The 19,079-nt window shown below is 45.9% G+C and overlaps 1 protein-coding gene across 2 annotated transcripts in view; it reads left to right on the top strand.

Moving 5' to 3' along the window:
- ANKLE2 (ankyrin repeat and LEM domain containing 2) overlaps positions 1-19,079 on the top strand; it is an 88,598-nt gene that overhangs the window by 28,705 nt on the left and 40,814 nt on the right. For both annotated transcript variants that reach the window (XM_044275592.1, XM_044275591.1), the window contains exons 5-8: positions 1,819-2,007; positions 2,101-2,223; positions 4,728-4,794; positions 18,637-18,809. In XM_044275592.1, coding sequence (XP_044131527.1) covers positions 1,819-2,007; positions 2,101-2,223; positions 4,728-4,794; positions 18,637-18,809 — 552 coding nt within the window. The remainder of the gene's footprint in view (positions 1-1,818; positions 2,008-2,100; positions 2,224-4,727; positions 4,795-18,636; positions 18,810-19,079) is intronic.

The raw sequence follows: 19,079 nt of genomic DNA, 5'->3' as shown, positions 1-19,079 counted from the left end.
ATAGCCTGAGGTTAGTAGGAATAGGTTGCCTCAGAATGCTAATGAGCAGAGCGGTTACTTCAGTCCAAAAGGATCGCATCTCTGGGCAGTACCATATAAAATGCAAAAAACTGCACCTGGGGATCAACATCTCACAGTTAGTGGTAGTCATCCTGCCCATTCTACAGAGCCTCACCTGAGTAAGGTAACATTGATTAAATAAAAATAGTTGTATAAAGCGATTATTAGCTGACTGAGATGCAAATAAAAGGGTGGAAACTGTGGCATTCCAGTCTGCAGGCAGGGGTGGACTGTGAACTTAGTGGCCCTGGAAAAAAATACTAAAAGTAGCCCAGTTTGGATGTCGGATCCAAATTGATGGAAGCCATGGTCAGTAATTCCATATTGTGGCACATTATACCACCCCAACAAAGCCAAATACCACAGTCCAGCACAAAATACATCCTTCAAAACTTCCATTGGCAGAACGTGATATCCATTTGAGAGATGAGTTGGACCAAAGCCAGCAAGCACGGCCAGGAGATGGGGCCTGTCAACAGTGTCCCATCATGCTGGTGGGACCAACCAGTCCGGGTAACTACCTGAACTCTCCTAATATTGTCAGTAGTAGATTTTCCCGGCATAAACCCAGACTGGTCAGAGTGTATGATGTCCGTTATAGAAGTGTCATTGAAAGACTATGGGAGGCAATGAGAGGCTAGAATATTATTATATAACCATAGTAGCTGCGGGCCAATAACATTCTTATACAGACTATAGACTTATATAGGGAGTCTGTCACTATCTGTTGCTTTCCCCTTTGCTAGTTAAGATATAGCTGTGGTAAATTCTAAAATGGTAATGGGGAGTCTTAAGAGAGGAAGCAACGCGGAACACGTGTTGATGCTGGTGTTTGTGGCACCTACTAGATCTATATATCTGTCTCTATATTGTGCTCTTGTTACTTGTGCTACCTGCATTTTATGGCGTATCTGTATTGGTCCAACTGTGTTATTTTTGACTAGGGATGAGTGAATCCACTTCGGCTGGTACATCTGAAGTTGATTCGCTAAAAACGTAATACTGTACAGAGTTCCCGCTCTGTACAGTATTCAAACGTATTGGGTCCGATAAGCTAAAGTTATTACTTCACAGTAATAATTTATTTGCGAAGTTATTACCCTAAGTCTTGCGCAACTTCGCAAAGTAATTTCAGCTCATCGGAGCTAATACATTCTAGTACTGTACAGAGTGGGAACTCCATACAGTATTACAACAAAGTTTTTAGTGAATCTACTTTGGATGTATCATCCGAAATCGATTTGCTCATCCCTAATTATCATGTTCAAAGAGAGACCATGGGACATTGGCAGGCCACTTCATACAATGTTTCGGGAAGACTATAAAGTTAATGAAGTCCATGCTTAAGAGTCTGTATAACCCTTTACAAGTGGTGGCCTATCCTCTCACAACCCGGCCAGTCAGTTGCTCTGCAGTAGGTGGAGCGCTGGAGCAGCTATGTTGGTAGTTTAGTGGACTGAGCTGGTTACTGCTTGCTTCTCCCATTCACTTCAGCGAGAGCAGTGCTGCATTAACCAGCTCTTGAGGTAAGGTCATGACTTGGGGCCAGAACAACCCCTTTAAGACACCATGTGTCAACAAAAGAAATGCCTTGTTATAGGCCCATAGGATCACTGTACAGGTCATGCATAAAGCCTAATAGTTCTCAATCTAACCCACATTCTGTAGCTTGCTGAAATACTGACTCTTTAGCACAAGTAGTCAGAGCAGTTGCTTATGTCTAATACATTTTTATACTGCATTTTCTTCCCACAACAGGAAGGGTGTCGGTACAATGTCATGCATGTGGCTGCTAAGGAAAATCAGGCTGGGATCAGTCAGCTTTTACTGGATGCTTTGGAGAATCCAGAATTCATGAGACTTATGTACCCTGATGATGACGAGGTCATGCTTCAGAAAAGGATAAGATACATCGTTGATCTGTATCTAAACACGCCTGATAAAATGGTAATTGATGAAGGAAATACCACACAGTCTGCACTTTAACTGGTTAAGGACAGATTACCAATTTTCATTGATTATTTTTTTTTTTTCTTTTAGGGATTTGACACTCCTCTGCATTTTGCTTGTAAATTTGGGAATGCTGAGGTAGTTTATGTGCTCTGCTCACATCCTGGCATCATAAAGAACCCTAGGAACAAATATGACCAGACTCCGGAGCAGGTATTATTACAGCCTTTCATGTGTGCCTTGTGTCTAGATTTTAATTAATGACCCTTGCTAAGGGATTAAACTGCTGGGATCGGAGAATCCCCGGATTGTGTTACAGCTGGAGCCCAGCTCTTGGGTACAGTTGGGAATCTGCTGTTCTGAGGTAGCTGTATGTCATTGTGCTGTACAGGGATGTCTGTGATCATTAGAAATCTCAGACAACCCCTGCAATGTCTTAAAATAAAATAAAAATTATATATTCGCCCATTTTCCCACAGTCGTTCTTCAGTTCTTCTGTATGTCTGTCAGTCGTTGGTACGGTTCTTCTGTATGTTTTTGCTTTCAAACATTAGCGGTGACCTGGCCGGGGTATGGCACATGACCACTGCAGCCAATTACTGTTCTCCGATGTATCTAGGCATATCGCCACTGTTTGAAAGAAATAAACAACGCAAGAACCAGAACAACCGCACTAGGGAAAAGGGTGAGTATATAAAATAGATTTTTATTTTTTTAGATAATTGCTTTAATTTATTACAAAGGCTATCGTGGTACATTAAAGCGGTTAGGCCACGATCAATGTAAAAAATGAAAATCCTTAAAGAGGACCTTTCACTAATATACAAACTAAAAACTAACTATACCTGTGGGCAGAGCGGCGCACAGGGGTCCCTCTGCACTTGCTAGTATGCCTGGGCGCCGCTCCGTTCGCCCGGTATATGCTCCGGTGTCTCAGCTCCGTCTGTTGTATTGGACTGATTTTTTTGTAGGAGGCGTGTCCCTTGCTGCAGTGGTGGCCAATCGCAGCGCACAGCTCATAGCCAGACTATGAGCTGTGCGCTGCGATTGGCCAGCACTGCAGCAAGGGACACGCCTCCTAGAAAAAAATCAGTCCAATACAACAGACGGAGCTGAGACACCGGAGCATATACCGGGCGACCGGAGAGGCGCCCAGGCATACTAGTAAGTGCAGGGGGACCCCTGGGTGCCGCTCTGCCCACAGGTATAGTTAGTTTTTAGTTTGTATATTAGTGAAAGGTCCTCTTTAAATCATATAGTACAATACCTTTAACAAACATAGAACCAGCCCTGTACCTCACATGGAAGATGCTCTTTAGACTGGGAGCTCAGGGGGTGTGTGCTTTTTTCCAGAGCGTGTCCTTTCTGTTGTAGCTCTTTTCTTGTAACTGCCACATCTTCTAACAGAAGATATGGCTGGTGCTCAGTTTGAATTTTCAAAGTAGCCCTAAATTAGAGCATTTGAGATGCACTCTGGTGCTCCAAATCAATGTACCCCCAAGGAGTTAATATCCACACGTGGTTGAGAGACTGGACACTGACACAGAAGTTGGTTAAAGCAACCCCTAACTTTTATTACACAGAGTAAGTGGTATATGTATCTTCAGAAAAGGGCAGTACTTTCTGAGGCCCAGGCATTATTTCATTGGCTCAAAAGGAAGAAGAGATAAGAGAGAGGAGATAGCACCCTGGCTTCTGCGCACTGGTCACTACTTTGGAATGTGAACTAATGTAAACATCTGGTTATCGTCACCATTTTGTAATGGAGTTTATCCTAACAAGAATACTGCATACGTCATGTGTGACACTTCAAGGAGGTGCTTCTCTATAGGCAGTGAATAATAGGTATATATTATCAACCCATATGATTGGTTTATGCATTCCTCCACACTCTATATGCCTCCCTTGGGACAGCTGTAGAAAGATGAGAAACCAGACGCTGCCCACAGCACAGCTCTTTGCCCCCCCCCCCCCCCCCTCTTCTCCAGCCTTGAAGCAAAGAGGGGTGGGAGGCACTTGGAGAAAAAGTTAACTCGTCACAATCCTAGATATGCAAAAATATAGAATAAAATTCACACATCTTTAACAGAATCATCAACTGCCATGTGTGACCACCTCAGAGGTGGAGAAAGAAAATATAAGAAACGGCAGGTGGCGCCATACAGATATACATTTTATTGAATAGCTCGGTGGCTATACAGAATTTTTAATTAGATGCAATTACCAAAGTATTCCGATCCAGATGCTGGTCTGAAAAATGTAGAATGTTTCAGTATCTGACCCCTGAAATGCAACCTTTCCCATATGCACAGGAGCCTCACACAATGTATTTGCCTCGCTCCCCGACACCTGTGCCGTGGCGCTTCTGAAGCCTGCATGGCTGCCGCTGAATCTCCCCGTGCGCGGATGAAAACCTTGTGGCCTGCTATTGGCTGCCCGGCCCCAACAAGTTAATGGGGTCGTACAGCAACACAGTAGCTTCCGGCAGTGCCAAGATACAGAGATTCAGCACACTGTTCTGGATCGGTAAATGCTCGTGTGCATCTAGCCTTAGTCTATTTGTATTCTTACTCACTCTTGGCAGTTGTATGTTTTTTCGCATTGTTTAAAATATCCCAATGTAATGTTTGTTTTCTTTTGCATATTTATTAATGTGAACTCAGGTTTTATTCAGCATACAATGTAAACTATAATCTTGTGTTCGACAATTGTTACAGGTCATATGTGAACGAAGCAAAAATAAATCGCCAGAATTCAAAGAAAAGATTAGAGAATGTCTAAAAGGTTAGTGTCTGTGGTATTTTTTTTTTCTTATTTTTAAAGTGTCTTTACTTTTGCAACAGGATGTACTGAATAATTTCCTTTCACTTCTAGATTTTAAAAATGAATGGAGAAAAAGTTAGTTTTAAAGGGATTGTCTCGCAATGCCCCCCTATCCATTTGCTTTTCTAGGGACCCTGAGCTTTCAGATGCTAGATGTAATGGGTCTATGTGCTGTAGGTTTTACTTGCTTTATATAGCCACACTGTAAATATAAAGTATTGGGATGTTCTGCTATAAAACATAGGCAGAAGCCATTTTCTGGGGTTGTCACCTCAGAAAATGGCATTTGTCATGTAGAGAAGGTTAATACAAGGCACCTCACTGGTGGCTGGGACTATCGGAGCACATACAGGTGAAACTCCAATATTGTGCAAAAGTTTTGTTTATTTCAGTAATCCAACTTAAAAGGTGAAACTAACATATGAGACTCATTACATGCAAAGCGAGATATTTCAAGCCTTTATTTGTTATAATTTGGATGATTATGGCTTTCAGTTTATGAAAACCCCAAAGTCACACTCTCTCAGAAAATTAGAATATTGTGAAAAGGTTTAATATTCTAGACTCGGTGTCACACTCTAGTCAGCTAACTAACCACCTCAGCCCCTCTAGCTTAAACACCCTTAATGACCAGACCACTTTTTACAATTCTGCACTACACTACTTTCACAGTTTATTGCTCGGTCATGCAACTTACCACCCAAATGAATTTTACCTCCTTTTCTTCTGACTAATAGAGCTTTCATTTGGTGGTATTTCATTGCTGCTGACATTTTTACTTTTTTTTTGTTATTAATCGAAATTTACCGAAATGTTTGCAAAAAAAAAACATTTTTCACTTTCAGTTGTAATTTTTTTTTAAAAAACGACATCTATATATCAATTTTTCTCAAATTTTTTGTTCTACATGTCTTTGATAAAAAAAAATGTTTTGGTAAAAAAATAAAATGGTTTGGGTAAAAGTTATAGCTTTTACAAACATGGTACAAAAATGTGAGTTTCCGCTTTTTGAAGCAGCTCTGACTTTCTGAGCACCTGTCATGTTTCCTGAGGTTCTACAATGCCCAGACAGTAGAAAAACACCACAAATAACCCCATTTTGGAAAGTATTCGCTGATGGGCATAGTGAGTTCATAGAACGTATTTTCTCGCCCAGTTTCCTTGGGGGACACAGAAGACCTTGGGTATAGCTCATCTCCCTAGGAGGCGTGACACTAAGTTTAAACTGTTAAGCCCCTCCTCCACAGCTATACCCTCAGCCTGGAGAGAGAGACTGCCAGTTTTTGCTTAGTGTCCAAGGAGGCAAGACACTCCCTGCTCTGCAGGGCTGTTTTTCTCCTTGTTTAAAATTTAGTTTTTGCTTTTTTCTTTTCTTTTTGTTCCAGATCATCAGGGACAACAGAGTCGCACTAGACCTCTCTGTTGCTCCCGGGGTCGAGCTGCGCCAGTGCCGGTCATCCGCACTGCTGCCTCCCCCACAGAAGGCAAGGTGGACCAGGGCAGCCCAGCTCCCCTACATCTCGCCAGCGCAAGGGTCGCCCGCACGCCAAGTCCCTCTTCCAGCGTCCTGCCACTACGGTGCCAGTAGCTGAAGGGGCGACCCTGCTGGAACGGACCGAGGGTGAAGACGACTGTGGTGAGAGAGTGGCTTCTCCAGCCCTACGTCCCCTCCCTCCCCGATCTCCTGCGTGACTGACCCCCTCACTGGTAGCCTATCCGAGCAAGTGGCTATTGGGTGGCCCTGCTGGACCTAGGTGGTCCCTGGTGTGCCGCAAGGCGGCAATCTGCTCCCTCTCCTCCCCTCCATAGCTGATTGCAGGAAAGAGGGGGCGCTTACCGGTGCGGACGGCATGGGTCCTGGGCACTGCAAAATTTAGTCCAGGCTTCGCGGCCTGCTGGGCCGCACCATCTGGTGCTCCTTCCCGGGCCCTGACTCTTCCGGGCCGCGGGGTGGGCTCCCGCGGCCTGCATTGCATGTGCGAGCTATGCTCCACCTGGGCGCCCGGCCGACCATCGGTCCGGTTGGCCGGACGCCGCAAATTTGGGCCCAGGCATCGCGGCCTGCTGGGCCGCACCTCCGCGCTCCTCTCGGGTCCCTGGTTCTTCCGGCCGCGGGGTGGGCTCCCGCAGCCGGCATCGGCGAGAGCTGTGCTCCAACAGGGGGGGGGGGGGGGGCGGAACTCTCCAAGCGCGAATTCTTCCCATCCGGAGGTCGTCCGTCCCCCCCCCCGATGCCTGTTAACCTTTTGGGTACTGGCCGGCTCTTGAGGGCCTGTATGGTGGCCGCCCTTTCTGCCTCAGGGGGAGTCTGTGATATTAATAACTAAAAAATTTATAATTTTGTTTAAATAACTGGTCCTGTTGCGCAGGACGCGGTAGCCTCATCATTCAGTGCTGCTGTTGTTGCATGCTGTCTGTCTTTAGGCGGTATGTCGTGCTCCCCGGCTGCGGCGCTGGCCAGGGCATGTTCCCCCTCCCAGGCGTTTTCTTGCTCTCCTGGGATACGGCGCTGGCCACGTGCATGCAGATTTTTTTTCTGGCCAGAATTCGTCGCCCACCTTAGTTCTGGTGGCTGCAGGTGCATGACCCTCCTTCCTAGGTGGAATACTGCACTCTCCCTGGCTGCGGCCTGGCCTCGTGCATGACCCCCCTTTTCTAGGCGGACTGCTGCACTCTCACCGGATGCTGTCCATTGTTTGGGCTGTGTATGCTTTCTCCTCCCATAGGTGAGTTGGCCTTCTCACTGCTTACGGGGCTACTCGTACGTATGCCTCCCTTTCTCCTGAGATATGTTTTTTTCTCTTGAGATACGATGCTTGCAGCAAGCCTTGCACTATTCTCTAAAGGGCTCATTCGGTCCTCCTGTGTGAGCCTAAGGTGGTGTTCCACAAACAGCAGATGATGCCCAATGTATTAAGGGTATATACCTTATATATAAGTAGACGGGCTCTACTTGTTCGCTACTGCACCGAGCTGGGTGGTGCTCATTCCTTTCGTTGGCCTTCCGCCCGGGGTGTGTTCGTGGTCCTTAGCTGCGTACTCTTTCGTCCTCCCACGGCGTTGTTTCCCTGCGCTAGTGGTCACATGGTCGAGAGCGCTGTCTGCAGCGCCCCTCGAATTCTACGTTGGCTCTGGCGGGACTATGGTTCCCTCGCCTACTACCATTTCCTCCCCTTCGGATGCGATGTGGTATGAGTCCTTCCGGTTGGCACCCTCTGCGCTTCAGTCTGATCTATTATCGGGTTCGGGACGCTCTTCTCGGGAAGGTCACCCATCTTCTCTTGGGTAATCGCTTGCCCAGGTCCGGTGGACCGCCACCTTGGTGCGAGACGGTGTACAGGGCGTCTCGGTGTAGCGGGGTTTTGCTCTTGAGCTGTCCTGTGGCTTCCCTGTTGGCCATCCCTCCTTCGATTGGAGGGTGTTCTGCCGGCCTCTGGCTCGATTGCCTTTTCTCGCCGGCTCTGTTTGGCTCCCGCTCAGTACAGATCACTCTGATGTGGCTTTTGTGTATCGGCCACGCTTCAGAGGCTGTTCTTTCACTGCCCTCCCCTCTGGGGAGAGCATGGTTGTTCATGTAGATGGTTCCAGTGTTCCTTTTGGCCTCGTACTGTCTCCCTTGCTCACGCTGGCTGTGCTGGCTGTGTGCCTATTTACCGGGTCTACTGCATTCTGTCCTCCCGTTGGGTGCTGATTGCGTTTTTTTCCATTCTGGGCAATGGTTCTACTAGGGACTTGCCTCCTCGGTAGCTTGGGAGGACTACCATTCGGGCAAGATTGTCCTTAGATCTCCCACACCGGGGCTGTGGAACGTCTTCCTGTGGTGACTACGTCGGCATGGACTTAGCCTGTTTTGTCCTGGCGGTTGCTGGACGGATCCTTCGGTTCCTTCCGTCTGTCCTTCTGCTCCCCCACTCCGGGTGGATGCAGGGCAACGTTGCTCGGGGGCCGACTGGACCAGTTTTGCCGTGTTACTGGTCTGCGCCTGATCTCATTGGGTTTTCACCCGCTTGCCTGGGTGACCCTAGCGGGCTCGCTGGTGTTCGCTCCTGGCCGTGTTTTCGTTCAGGATCTGTTGTGGGACTTAGGGTTTTTACCGGGGGTTCTGTGGGAAGCTGGGCGTTTCCCCCATTCTGCCTTTCTCTCTCCATGGTTCTGTCTTCTCCAGTCCGATCTGGACCTGGGACTGGGACCGGGACCCTGTTGCTTGGAGTGTCAAGTGTCGGCGCTGTCCTTCCTCTTTCGGTGTTCCCCAGCCCTCTGAGCCTTCTTCCATGGAGCGACTCTTGGGTTCCTTTTGTACTGCCCTCCGGTACCGCCCTGGGATCTACTTGCTGGGTTCCTGGCTCTCCTGTCTTTCCTTTGGAGCCGTTACAGTAGTTCTCTCTACTCCTTCTGTCCTGTGCGGTTGTGTTTCCGTAGCCATCGTGTCTGATGGGTGCCTGAGTGGCGGCTCTTCTTGTTCCGAGCTTTATTTCTTTCCCCAGGACAGGGCTGTTCTCCATCCCGTCTCTTCCTTCCTTTCGGAGGTGGTGTTTGTCTTTCAGTTCAGCGAGGCATTCGTCCTCCCCTTCCCTCCCCTGGGAACGGACGCTTCAACGTTTGGACGTTGTTTGGGCCTTGCATTTTTTCTTGGAGATCTCCGTATCTTGTCAATGTTCGGTCTCTTGTGTTTCCGGAAGGTCCGCGCAAAGGGTTGCGGCCTCCAGGGTGGCTTCCTCCGCTTTCTCAGAGTGACTGTTGGTGTGATTGCCGCACCAAGGGCAGGGTTCTGCTTTTGGTGTCACTGTTTGTTCACCAGAGCGGTCGGTGCCCCCTGAGCCGGAGGCATTGGGCTTCGGCCATGCATTTGTGCTAGACGGTCACTGATCTTCCTTTCACGTCTTGCCGAGCTACAGGGTGCATACTCGGGCTTCAGCGGATGCTGTCTTGGGCCGCCTGGTCTGCAGGTGGCGGTTTTCTTGATGCCTTCGGGTGCCTCGCCTTGGTGCTATGGTCCCTCCCCTCTTGGACTGCTATTGAACGTCCCCAAGGTCTTCTGTGTCCCACAAGGAAACTGGGCGAGAAAACGAGATTTTTGTATAACTTACCAGTAAAATCTCTTTCTCGCTCTTTCCTTGGGGGACCCAGCACCCACCCATTCTTTGTTTTTCTCTACACGGTTTCCAAGTTTGTTTTACCCGTTGGGTAGTTGGCTTGTTGGTTCCACTTGTTGGGCTTTGCCTTTTCTTACTACTTGGACACGCAACTGGCAGTCTCTCTCTCCAGGCTGAGGGTATAGCTGTGGAGGAGGGGCTTAACAGTTTAAACTTAGTGTCACGCCTCCTAGGGAGATGAGCTATACCCAAGGTCTTCTGTGTCCCCCAAGGAAAGAGCGAGAAAGAGATTTTACTGGTAAGTTATACAAAAATCTCGTTTTTTGTCACAAGTTAGCGGAAAATGATGATTTTTTTTTTTTTTTTTTCCTTACAAAGTCTCATATTCCACTAACTTGTGACAAAAAATAAAAACTTCCATGAACTCACTATGCCAATCACGAAATACCTTGGGGTGTCTTCTTTCCAAAATGGGGTCACTTGTGGGGTAGTTATACTGCCCTGGCATTTTAGGGGCCCTAATGCGTGAGAAGTAGTTTGAAATCAAAATGTGTAAAAAAAAAAAAAAAAAAAAATGCCCTGTGAAATCCGAAAGGTGCTCTTTGGAATGTGGGCCCCTTTGCCCACCTAGGCTCCAAAAAAGTGTCACACGTGGTACCGCCGTAGAAGTAGGGCAGTGTGTTTTTACATATACCAATGCTGGGTGAGAGAAATATCTCGGCAAAGGACAACTTTTCCCATTTTGTTTTTTATGCAAAGTTGGCATTTGACCAAGATATTTATCTCACCCAGCATGGGTATATGTTAAGTGACACCCCAAAACACATTGCCCAACTTCTCCTGAGTACGGCGATACCATATGTATGACACTTTTTTTGCAGCCTAGATGCGCAAAGGGGCCCAAATTCCTTTTAGGAGGGCATTTTTAGACATATGGATCCCAGACTTCTTCTCACGCTTTAGGGCCCCTAAAATGCCAGGGCAGTATAAATACCCCACATGTGACCCCATTTTGGAAAGAAGACACCCCAAGGTATTCAATGAGGGGCATAGTTAGCGGAATTTTTTTTAATTAAAAAAAAAAAAATTTTCCCCCTTCACAAAGTCTCCCTTTCCGCTAACTTGGGACAAAAATTGAAATCTTTCATGGACTCAATATGCCCCTCAGTGAATACCTTGGGATGTCTTCTTTCAACATGGGGTCATTTTTGGGGTGTTTGTACTGCCGTGGCATTTAAGGGGGTCCGCAATCATTACATGTATGGTAAGCATTAGGAGTTTCTGCTATTCTCCTTATATTGAGCATACAGGTAATGAGATTTTTTATTTTTTTTTCCCCGTTCAGCCTCTGGGCTGAAAGAAAAAAAATGAACGGCACAGATTTCATCATTCGCATCGATCAATGTGGATGAAAAAAATCTCTGCCAAAAAAAATAAAGGAGGGGAAAGGTGTCTGCCAGGACATAGGAGCTCCGCCCAACATCCATACCCACTTAGCTCGTATGCCCTGGCAAACCCGATTTCTCCATTCAAATCAATCGATGTGGATAAATAAATCATTGCCGGGATTTTTTTCATTTTTTTTTTTTCTTTATATATTTATATATACAAAGTGTTTGCCAAAGCATATGAACACCGCCTCCCCCCTCAGCTCATATGCCTCGGCAAACGTATCTTTTACTGCAGAGGAGAAATCTCGTCTTGCAGCGCCGCATACACCGACTTTTGTGTAATCTGACAGCAGCGCAATGCTTCTGTCAGAATGCACATCAGTGCTGCAGCTAGTCAATCTGTTGGTCCACCTGGAAGGTAAAAAAAAAAAAAAAAAAAAAAAAAAATTATTAACTTTATAATAACATTTGAACGGAACATATAAATTTTTTTAACTTTTTGAACAGAACGTTAACTTTTTTGCTTACCGGTGATTCTTTTCTTTTACCTTTTATAGGACAAACCTCTCCTTCCCCATGGGAAAATGTGCAAAGCGCAAATCGCCCAAAGATGTGGCGAAGTACATTATGCACTTTGTCCCAGGTGAAAGGAGAGGTTTGCAACAGCTCTGTGTGATTTTGCCCTAATAGCCCTGTGTGCCTGTCCTGTGAGATGCAATCCCTATGCTAAGTGTACCTGTGTGTGGTACTTCCGGAAACACTCCCCTAAGCTTAGGGCAGGGTGGTCAGGGCAGGCAGGACAGAAATAGCGGGTGTCACGCCTTATTCCACTCCTGCCTCAGACACAACATTTTTTTTCGGGGTGGCGGTTGGTTTGAGGTACCGGCAACGACACTGGGAAATTGACACCTTCTTATATCAGCGTCCGGTTCTGCGGGAAAGTAAATAGGGAGCCAACATCTGGTCATTGAAGTCCACACCTCCCACGAGCGAATTATAGTCGTGGACACAGAGGGGCTTTTCAAAGACACTGGTTGCTCGTTCAATTTGGATTGTCGTGTCTGCATGACTGGAGGAGAGCATGTAAACGTCACGCTTGTCTCCATTTCACCGCGAGCAGTTCTTGGTTACACAAGGCAGCCCTCTTCCCCCTTGCAAGACGGGTGGTAACGAGCCGTTGGGGGAAGCCCCGGCGACTAGGTCGTGCGGTGCCACAGCAGCCAATCTGTTCTAGGAACAAATGCCTGAAGAGGGGCACACTTGTGTAGACATTTTCCACATAAAGATGGTACCCCTTGCCAAATAAGGGTGACACCAAGTCCCAGACTGTCTTCCCACTGCTCCCCAGGTAGTCAGGGCAACCGACCGGCTCCAGGGTCTGATCTTTACCCTCATAGATCTGAAATTTGTGGTTATAGCCTGTGGCCCTTTCACAGAGCTTATACAATTTTACCCCATACCGGGCGCACTTGCTTGGGATGTATTGTTTGAAGCCATGGCGCCCGGTAAAATGTATAAGGGACTCGTCTACGCAGATGTTTTGCTCAGGGGTATACAAATCAGCAAATTTGTTGTTGAAGTGGTCTATGAGGGGCCGAACTTTGTGGAGCCGGTCAAAAGCTGGGTGGCTTTAGCGACAACACCACCTCCCGTCCCAAAAGTGCAGGAAACGCAGGATGGTCTCAAATCGTGTCCTGGACATGGCAGCAGAGAACATGGGCATGTGATGAATTGGGTTCGTGGACCAATATGACCGCAATTCATGCTTTTTTGTTAGGCCTATGTTGAGGAGAAGGCCCAGAAAAGTTTTAATTTCGGAAATTTGTCGGGTTTCCACCGGAAAGACTGGGCATAAAAGCCTCCCGGGTTGGCGGCTATAAATTGAGTGGCATATCAATTTTATTTCTGCCACAACTAAGTCCAACAGCTCCGCAGTCAAGAACAGCTCAAAAAACCCCAGTGCCGAACCGATCTGAGCGGTCTCAACCCGAACTCCAGACTGGTGCGGCTGAAGTTGGGGGCTGCCAATCGGGGTTTGCCAACACCTCAGGGACTCTAGGGGCTCTACGGGCCTATCTGTGCGGTGGCTGCGACGGGGAACTACTGCACGTGCCACCGTGCCAATTTCAACTGACCTTCTGGTGCTCGCCACTTCACCATGTTGTACGGCAATGCTGGTACTAGGTCCAGGATGGGCTGCGCTGCTGGTGTATGCCTCACCACTTAATCCGACAGCGCCAGCCCAACTCTGCTGCCCTTGAAGCGGATCCTGCGCAACCTGTGGTCTAGCAACACGGGGCCGGGTACACCTGGTGGTATCGGGGACCTCAACCTCCTCGTCCGAACTTTGGGTCAGACTGCCACTGCTTTCTACAGGTTCATATTCTGACCCGCTAGATTCGTCAGATGAGGGTTCCCATTCCTCATCCGACTGGGTCAGAAGCCTGTAGGCCTCTTCAGAAGAATACCCCTTATTTGCCATTTGTACTACTAAATTTAGGGGGTATTCCCTGAGACTACCCAAGAAAAAAAGCAAGCCTGTCTTACAAATGGGAGGCTAGCGAAGTACCGGAGGCCGCTGCAATTGATAAAAAATATCAAAACTGATTTATTTATTTTTTTATCGCCGCAGCGCTTGTAAAGTGATTGTGCAGTGATCAAAAAAACAATATATTTTTTTCACTGCGGCGGGGCGGGCGTGGGTGAACGCACGTATGCGCGACCGATTAGGTCTGATTGGGCAAACACTGAATTTTGGGTGGAGGGCAAGTTAAGGTGACACTAATACTATTATAGATCTGATTGTGGTCAGTTCTGATCACTTACAGATACTATAAAAGTACAAATGCTGATTAGCGATACGCTAATCAGCAAATCGGTGACTGCGGTGGGCTGGGCGCTAAACGATCGCTAACTACCTAACCAAGGGGCCTAAACTATCCTAAAACTATCAGTCAATACCAGTGGAAAAAAAAGTGACAGTTTACACTGATCACTTTTTTTCCCTTTCACTAGGTGATTGACAGGGGCGATCAAGGGGGTTAATTGGGATGATGGGGGGTGATCTGGGGGCTAAGTGTTGTGTCTTGTGTACTCACTGTGATCTGTGCTCGTCTGCTGAAACCAACCGACGAAAAGGACCAGCAGAGGAGTACAGCAGCCATTTAACACATTATATTTATAAATCTAATGTGTTAACTGGCTTCTGATTTGATATTTTTTTTTAAATCATCAGCCTGCCAGCCACGATCATTGGCTGGCAAGCTGATGACTAAATTGTGATTTAACTTTTGCCGGCCCGCGATGCACATGCACGGGCCGGCTCTGACCGAAATCTTGCGTCCCGGCGTGTCTAGGAGGAGGTTAATTCATAGCACCTGGAAAGGGTTCCTGAGCCTTTAAATTGTCAGTCTGGTTCAGTAGGAATCACAATCATGGGGAAACTCTGCTGACCTGACAGTTGTGCAGAAATCCATCATTGACACCCTCCATAAGGAGGGAAAGCCTCAAAAGGTAATTGCAAAAGAAGTTGGATGTTCCCAAAGTGCTGTATCAAAGCACATTAATAGAAAGTTATGTGGAAGGGACAAGTGTGGAAGAAAAAGGTGCACAAGCAGCAGAGAAGACCGCAGCCTGGAGAGGATTGTCAGGAAAAGGCCATTCTAAAGTGTTTCACAAGGAGGGGACTTTCACAAGGAGTGGATTGAGGCTGGAGTTGGTGCATCAAGAGCCACCACACACAGATGGATCCTGAACATGGGCTTCAAATGTCGTATTCCTCTTGTCAAGCCTCTCCTAAACAACGTCAGAAGCATCTTGCGGTACTTTCACACTTGTGGCAGAGGATCTAGCAATCCGGACGCAAAGTGATGCATTTGTCAGGTGGATCCTTCTGACAAATGCATTGCAATACTGGATCTGTCTTTCCGGTTGTCATCCGGAAAAATGGATCCGGTATTTCTTTTTCATATTTTTTTTAAGGCCTGCGCAGACTGCAAAACCGGATCAGTTTTTCCGGAACACTTGGGGCCGGATCTGGCATTAATGCATTTAAATGGAAAATAATTCCCGATCCAGCATTCCGGCAAGTGTTCAGGAATTTTGGCCGGAGAGAAAACTGCAGCATGCTGCTGTATTTTCTCTGTCCAAAAAACGTAAGAGGGACTGAACTGATGCATACTGAACGGCATGCTCTCCATTCAGAATGCATTAGGATAAAACTGATCATTTTTTTTCCTGGTATTGAGCCCCTAGGACGGAACTCGATACTGGAAAAGAAAAACTCTAGTGTGAAAGTAGCCTTACCTGGGCTACAGAAAAAAAAAAAACTGGGCTGTTGCCCAGTGGTCCAAAGTCCTCTTTTCTGATGAGAGCAACTTTTGCATCTCATTTGGAAACCAAGGACCCAGAGTCTGGAGGAAGAATGGAGAGGCACACAATGCAAGATGCTTGAAGTCCAGTGTGAAGTTTCCACAGTCTGTGTTGATTTGGGGAGCCATGTCATCTGTTTAACGCATCAGTCTACCAGAAGATTTTGGAGCACTTCATGCTTCCTTCTGCAGACTAGCTTTATGGAGATGGTGACTTCATTTTCCAGCAGGACTTGGCACCTGCCCACACTGCCTAAAGTACCAAAACCTGCTTCAATGACCATGGGATTACTGTGCTTGATTGGCCAGCAAACTCTCCTGACCTGAACCCCATAGAGAATCTGTGGGGCATTAACAAGAGAAAGATGAGACGATGTGGAAGAGCTGAAGGCTGCTATTGAAGCATCCTGGTCTTCCATAACACCTCCGCAGTGCTATATAGGCTGGTAGCATCCATGCCACACCATGCCACATTGAGGCAGTAATTGATGCAAAAGGGGCCCAAACCAAGTACTGAGTACATATGCATGATTATACTTTTCAGAGGTCCTACAATTTTCTATTTAAACGTTTTTTTTTTTTGTTTTGTTTTTTTTCATAATTGATTTCATGTAATGTAATATTCTAATTTCCTGAGATTGTGAATTTGGGGTTTTCATAAGCTGTAAGCCATAATCATCCAAACTTATAAAAATAAAGGCTTGAAATATCTCGCTTTGCATGTAATGAGTCTATCTCATATATTATATCACTGTCGTAGGGAACTCTATGAAAATTTGATAAAACTAATACTTTATTGTTTCACAAAAGCAAAGGGAAACGGGGAGGGGAAAACTACAACCTATATTAAAATTCTAGCTAGAATTTTAATATAGGTTGTAGTTTTCCCCTCCTCTTTTCCCTTTGCTTTTGTGAAACAATAAAGTATTAGTTTTATCAAATTTTCATAGTGTTCCCTACGACAGTGATATAATTTTGATGGTGGAACGTATACCCAACATCAGTTCTTATCAGTGATTTTGTTATCTCATATTTTAGTTTCACATTTTAAGTTGCATTACTGAAATAAATAAACTTTTGCACAATATTCTAATTTTTCAAGTTTCTCTTGTATAAGCTGGTGTTTTTTCCTATATTGTGCAAGCACAGACACCACTGATGGATTGTAGGGAGGACGTAACCATGGAAACTAGCAATGTATAATGTGATGGAAAAATGAATTAAGCTAGGAAAGGAGACAATATGGACAATCGCAATAAGTTAGCAAGTGTCTTGTATTAACTTTCTCAGCAGAATAAATGCTATTTGCTGAAGTAAGACAACCCCTTTAAGGGCTCATGCATACAAACGTATTTTTTGTCCGTGCCCGTTTAGTTTTTTGTGGTCCCTGTGCGGTACCATTCATCTAAAAGGGGCCACCAAAAAAGTTAATGACTTGGTGTGCATTATGTGTCTGTGAGTCCACATGTCCGTTCCGCAAAAAATACCCAAAAACATATTTTTTGCACCATGAGACGCACCTAGGTTTTATAGGGGGACAATAAGAAAATAAAAAAATATTTTTCATGACACCTTAGGTCAATCCACCAATCAGACCCCCAATCAGACTTGAGCTCAGACTCCAATGTAAATTACCACCAATAAGACCTCAGATAAGAGCCCCGTGACTCTCTTCAGCACCTAGTAACCTCCATCAGCCTCATATGAAATAAAATACGCCTTTCCTGCTCTGGACGCTGCTCACCTCCCGAGCTCTGTCTTCCTGCTGTGCTGTGACCTGGCGCGCACAGTGTGAGGTCACGGCGCTCCCTCACACTGCACAGCCAACAGCCGAGGACCAGGAAGCGGTGAGTACAGAGCCTTCAGCGCTTCCCGGTCCTCTGGTACTAATGAAGCGCTTCCAAAATGGAAGTGCTTCATTAGTTTTCCCCCTATAAGACGCAGGGGCATTTCCCCCCCCACTTTTGGGCGAGGGGAAAATGCATCTTATGGGGCGAAAAATATGGTATATCCTATTGTCCGCATATTGACTGTATATTCATCCCGTGGAGATGTACCCTTAAAAAGATGTTCATATTTGTTAAATATTGTAAATTAGATTCAAATGCAATTAAAGTGAATCTGTCCCCCTGATTTTGGACCATTGTCTATAATAGATGAGTAGTACTGCACACAAGTAGTCCAGATCACTATTTTTTATTTTCATATGGCTCCCCGTTCCTGCGCTATCAGAGCTGCACTGAAATACATTGTCAGGACTGCTGTGCATGCGCACAGGAGTCCTCTCCATTATGTTACTAATCCACTAGTAGTCTTGATTCCTTTTGTGCATCACTACACATGTATGCTGTAGATCAGGCATGCTCAACCTGCGGCCCTCCAGCTGTTGCAAAACTACAACTCGCAGCATTCTCGGACAGCCTACAACTATCAACCTACAGCAGGGCATTGTGGGAATTGTAGTTTTACAACAGCTGGAGGGCCGCAGGTTGAGCATTCATGCTGTAGATAATAGTCTAAATTGGGGTAACATGTTCCCTTTAAAGATCTACATAAAGCTGGTGTCAAAGTTACGTTTTTGGGGTAATTTAAAAAATGTTGCATAGCTACCCCCACATATTCTGGCTTTATCTTCTTCTTTTTTTTTTTTTTTTTTTTTTTTTTTTTTTTTTGTATAGCCATTTTATTTCCCATGCTTTCCCTCCTTCCCACACACAGCTCTTCAGAGAAGGTGAAATCACAAGGGGACACATACAATCCTCTTTCCAAAAAGTCAGATTTTTTTTGTTTTTAAACAAAAATAATTTCATGAACAAAGTATGTAAAGGCTAAAGGGATCCTTATTGCTTGTGACTAATGGATAAACAGTTATCTGAATGCAGGTATTATCTGTTAATACAGCTTCCAGGGATCTATGAACAATGCAAAATTATTTTTGTTCTTTATTAGGCTATTTTTATGTCCCCTTATTGCGTGCTGAGGATAACTCTTCATTTCCTGTCATTGGTGCACCATGGTCACCTGAGCAGCCTGATATTATTTCTCAACCGCGGCACTATGGCAGCCCGAAAGATCCATTGCTTGCCGTCAGAGCCTTTGCAGGACCGATGAGCCCTTCTAAGGTAAAAGTCTTAAGGTCTTTGAAAATCTTGGATCCCAAAAAATGATTTCATTATTTTGAGGTGGGAATAGTGAACATGCAATACAGTGATTCCTCATCGGTTTGCCTGGGTATGCAGACGGGAGTCTCCTGACATAAAGCTGACTTTAAAAATTCAATTTCTACACTTTTACACAAAGGTGCATGTGTTAAGGTATGTTCGCATGCTGGTGTTAGATTTTTGTATATACAGTCAGGTCCATAAATATTGGGACATCGACACAATTAACAT

Source organism: Bufo gargarizans, chromosome 1 (genome assembly GCF_014858855.1).
Source record: "Bufo gargarizans isolate SCDJY-AF-19 chromosome 1, ASM1485885v1, whole genome shotgun sequence".
Classification (NCBI taxonomy): domain Eukaryota; kingdom Metazoa; phylum Chordata; class Amphibia; order Anura; family Bufonidae; genus Bufo; species Bufo gargarizans.
Note: the sequence above shows the minus strand (reverse complement) of the source record. Positions and strands in the feature narration are given on the sequence as shown.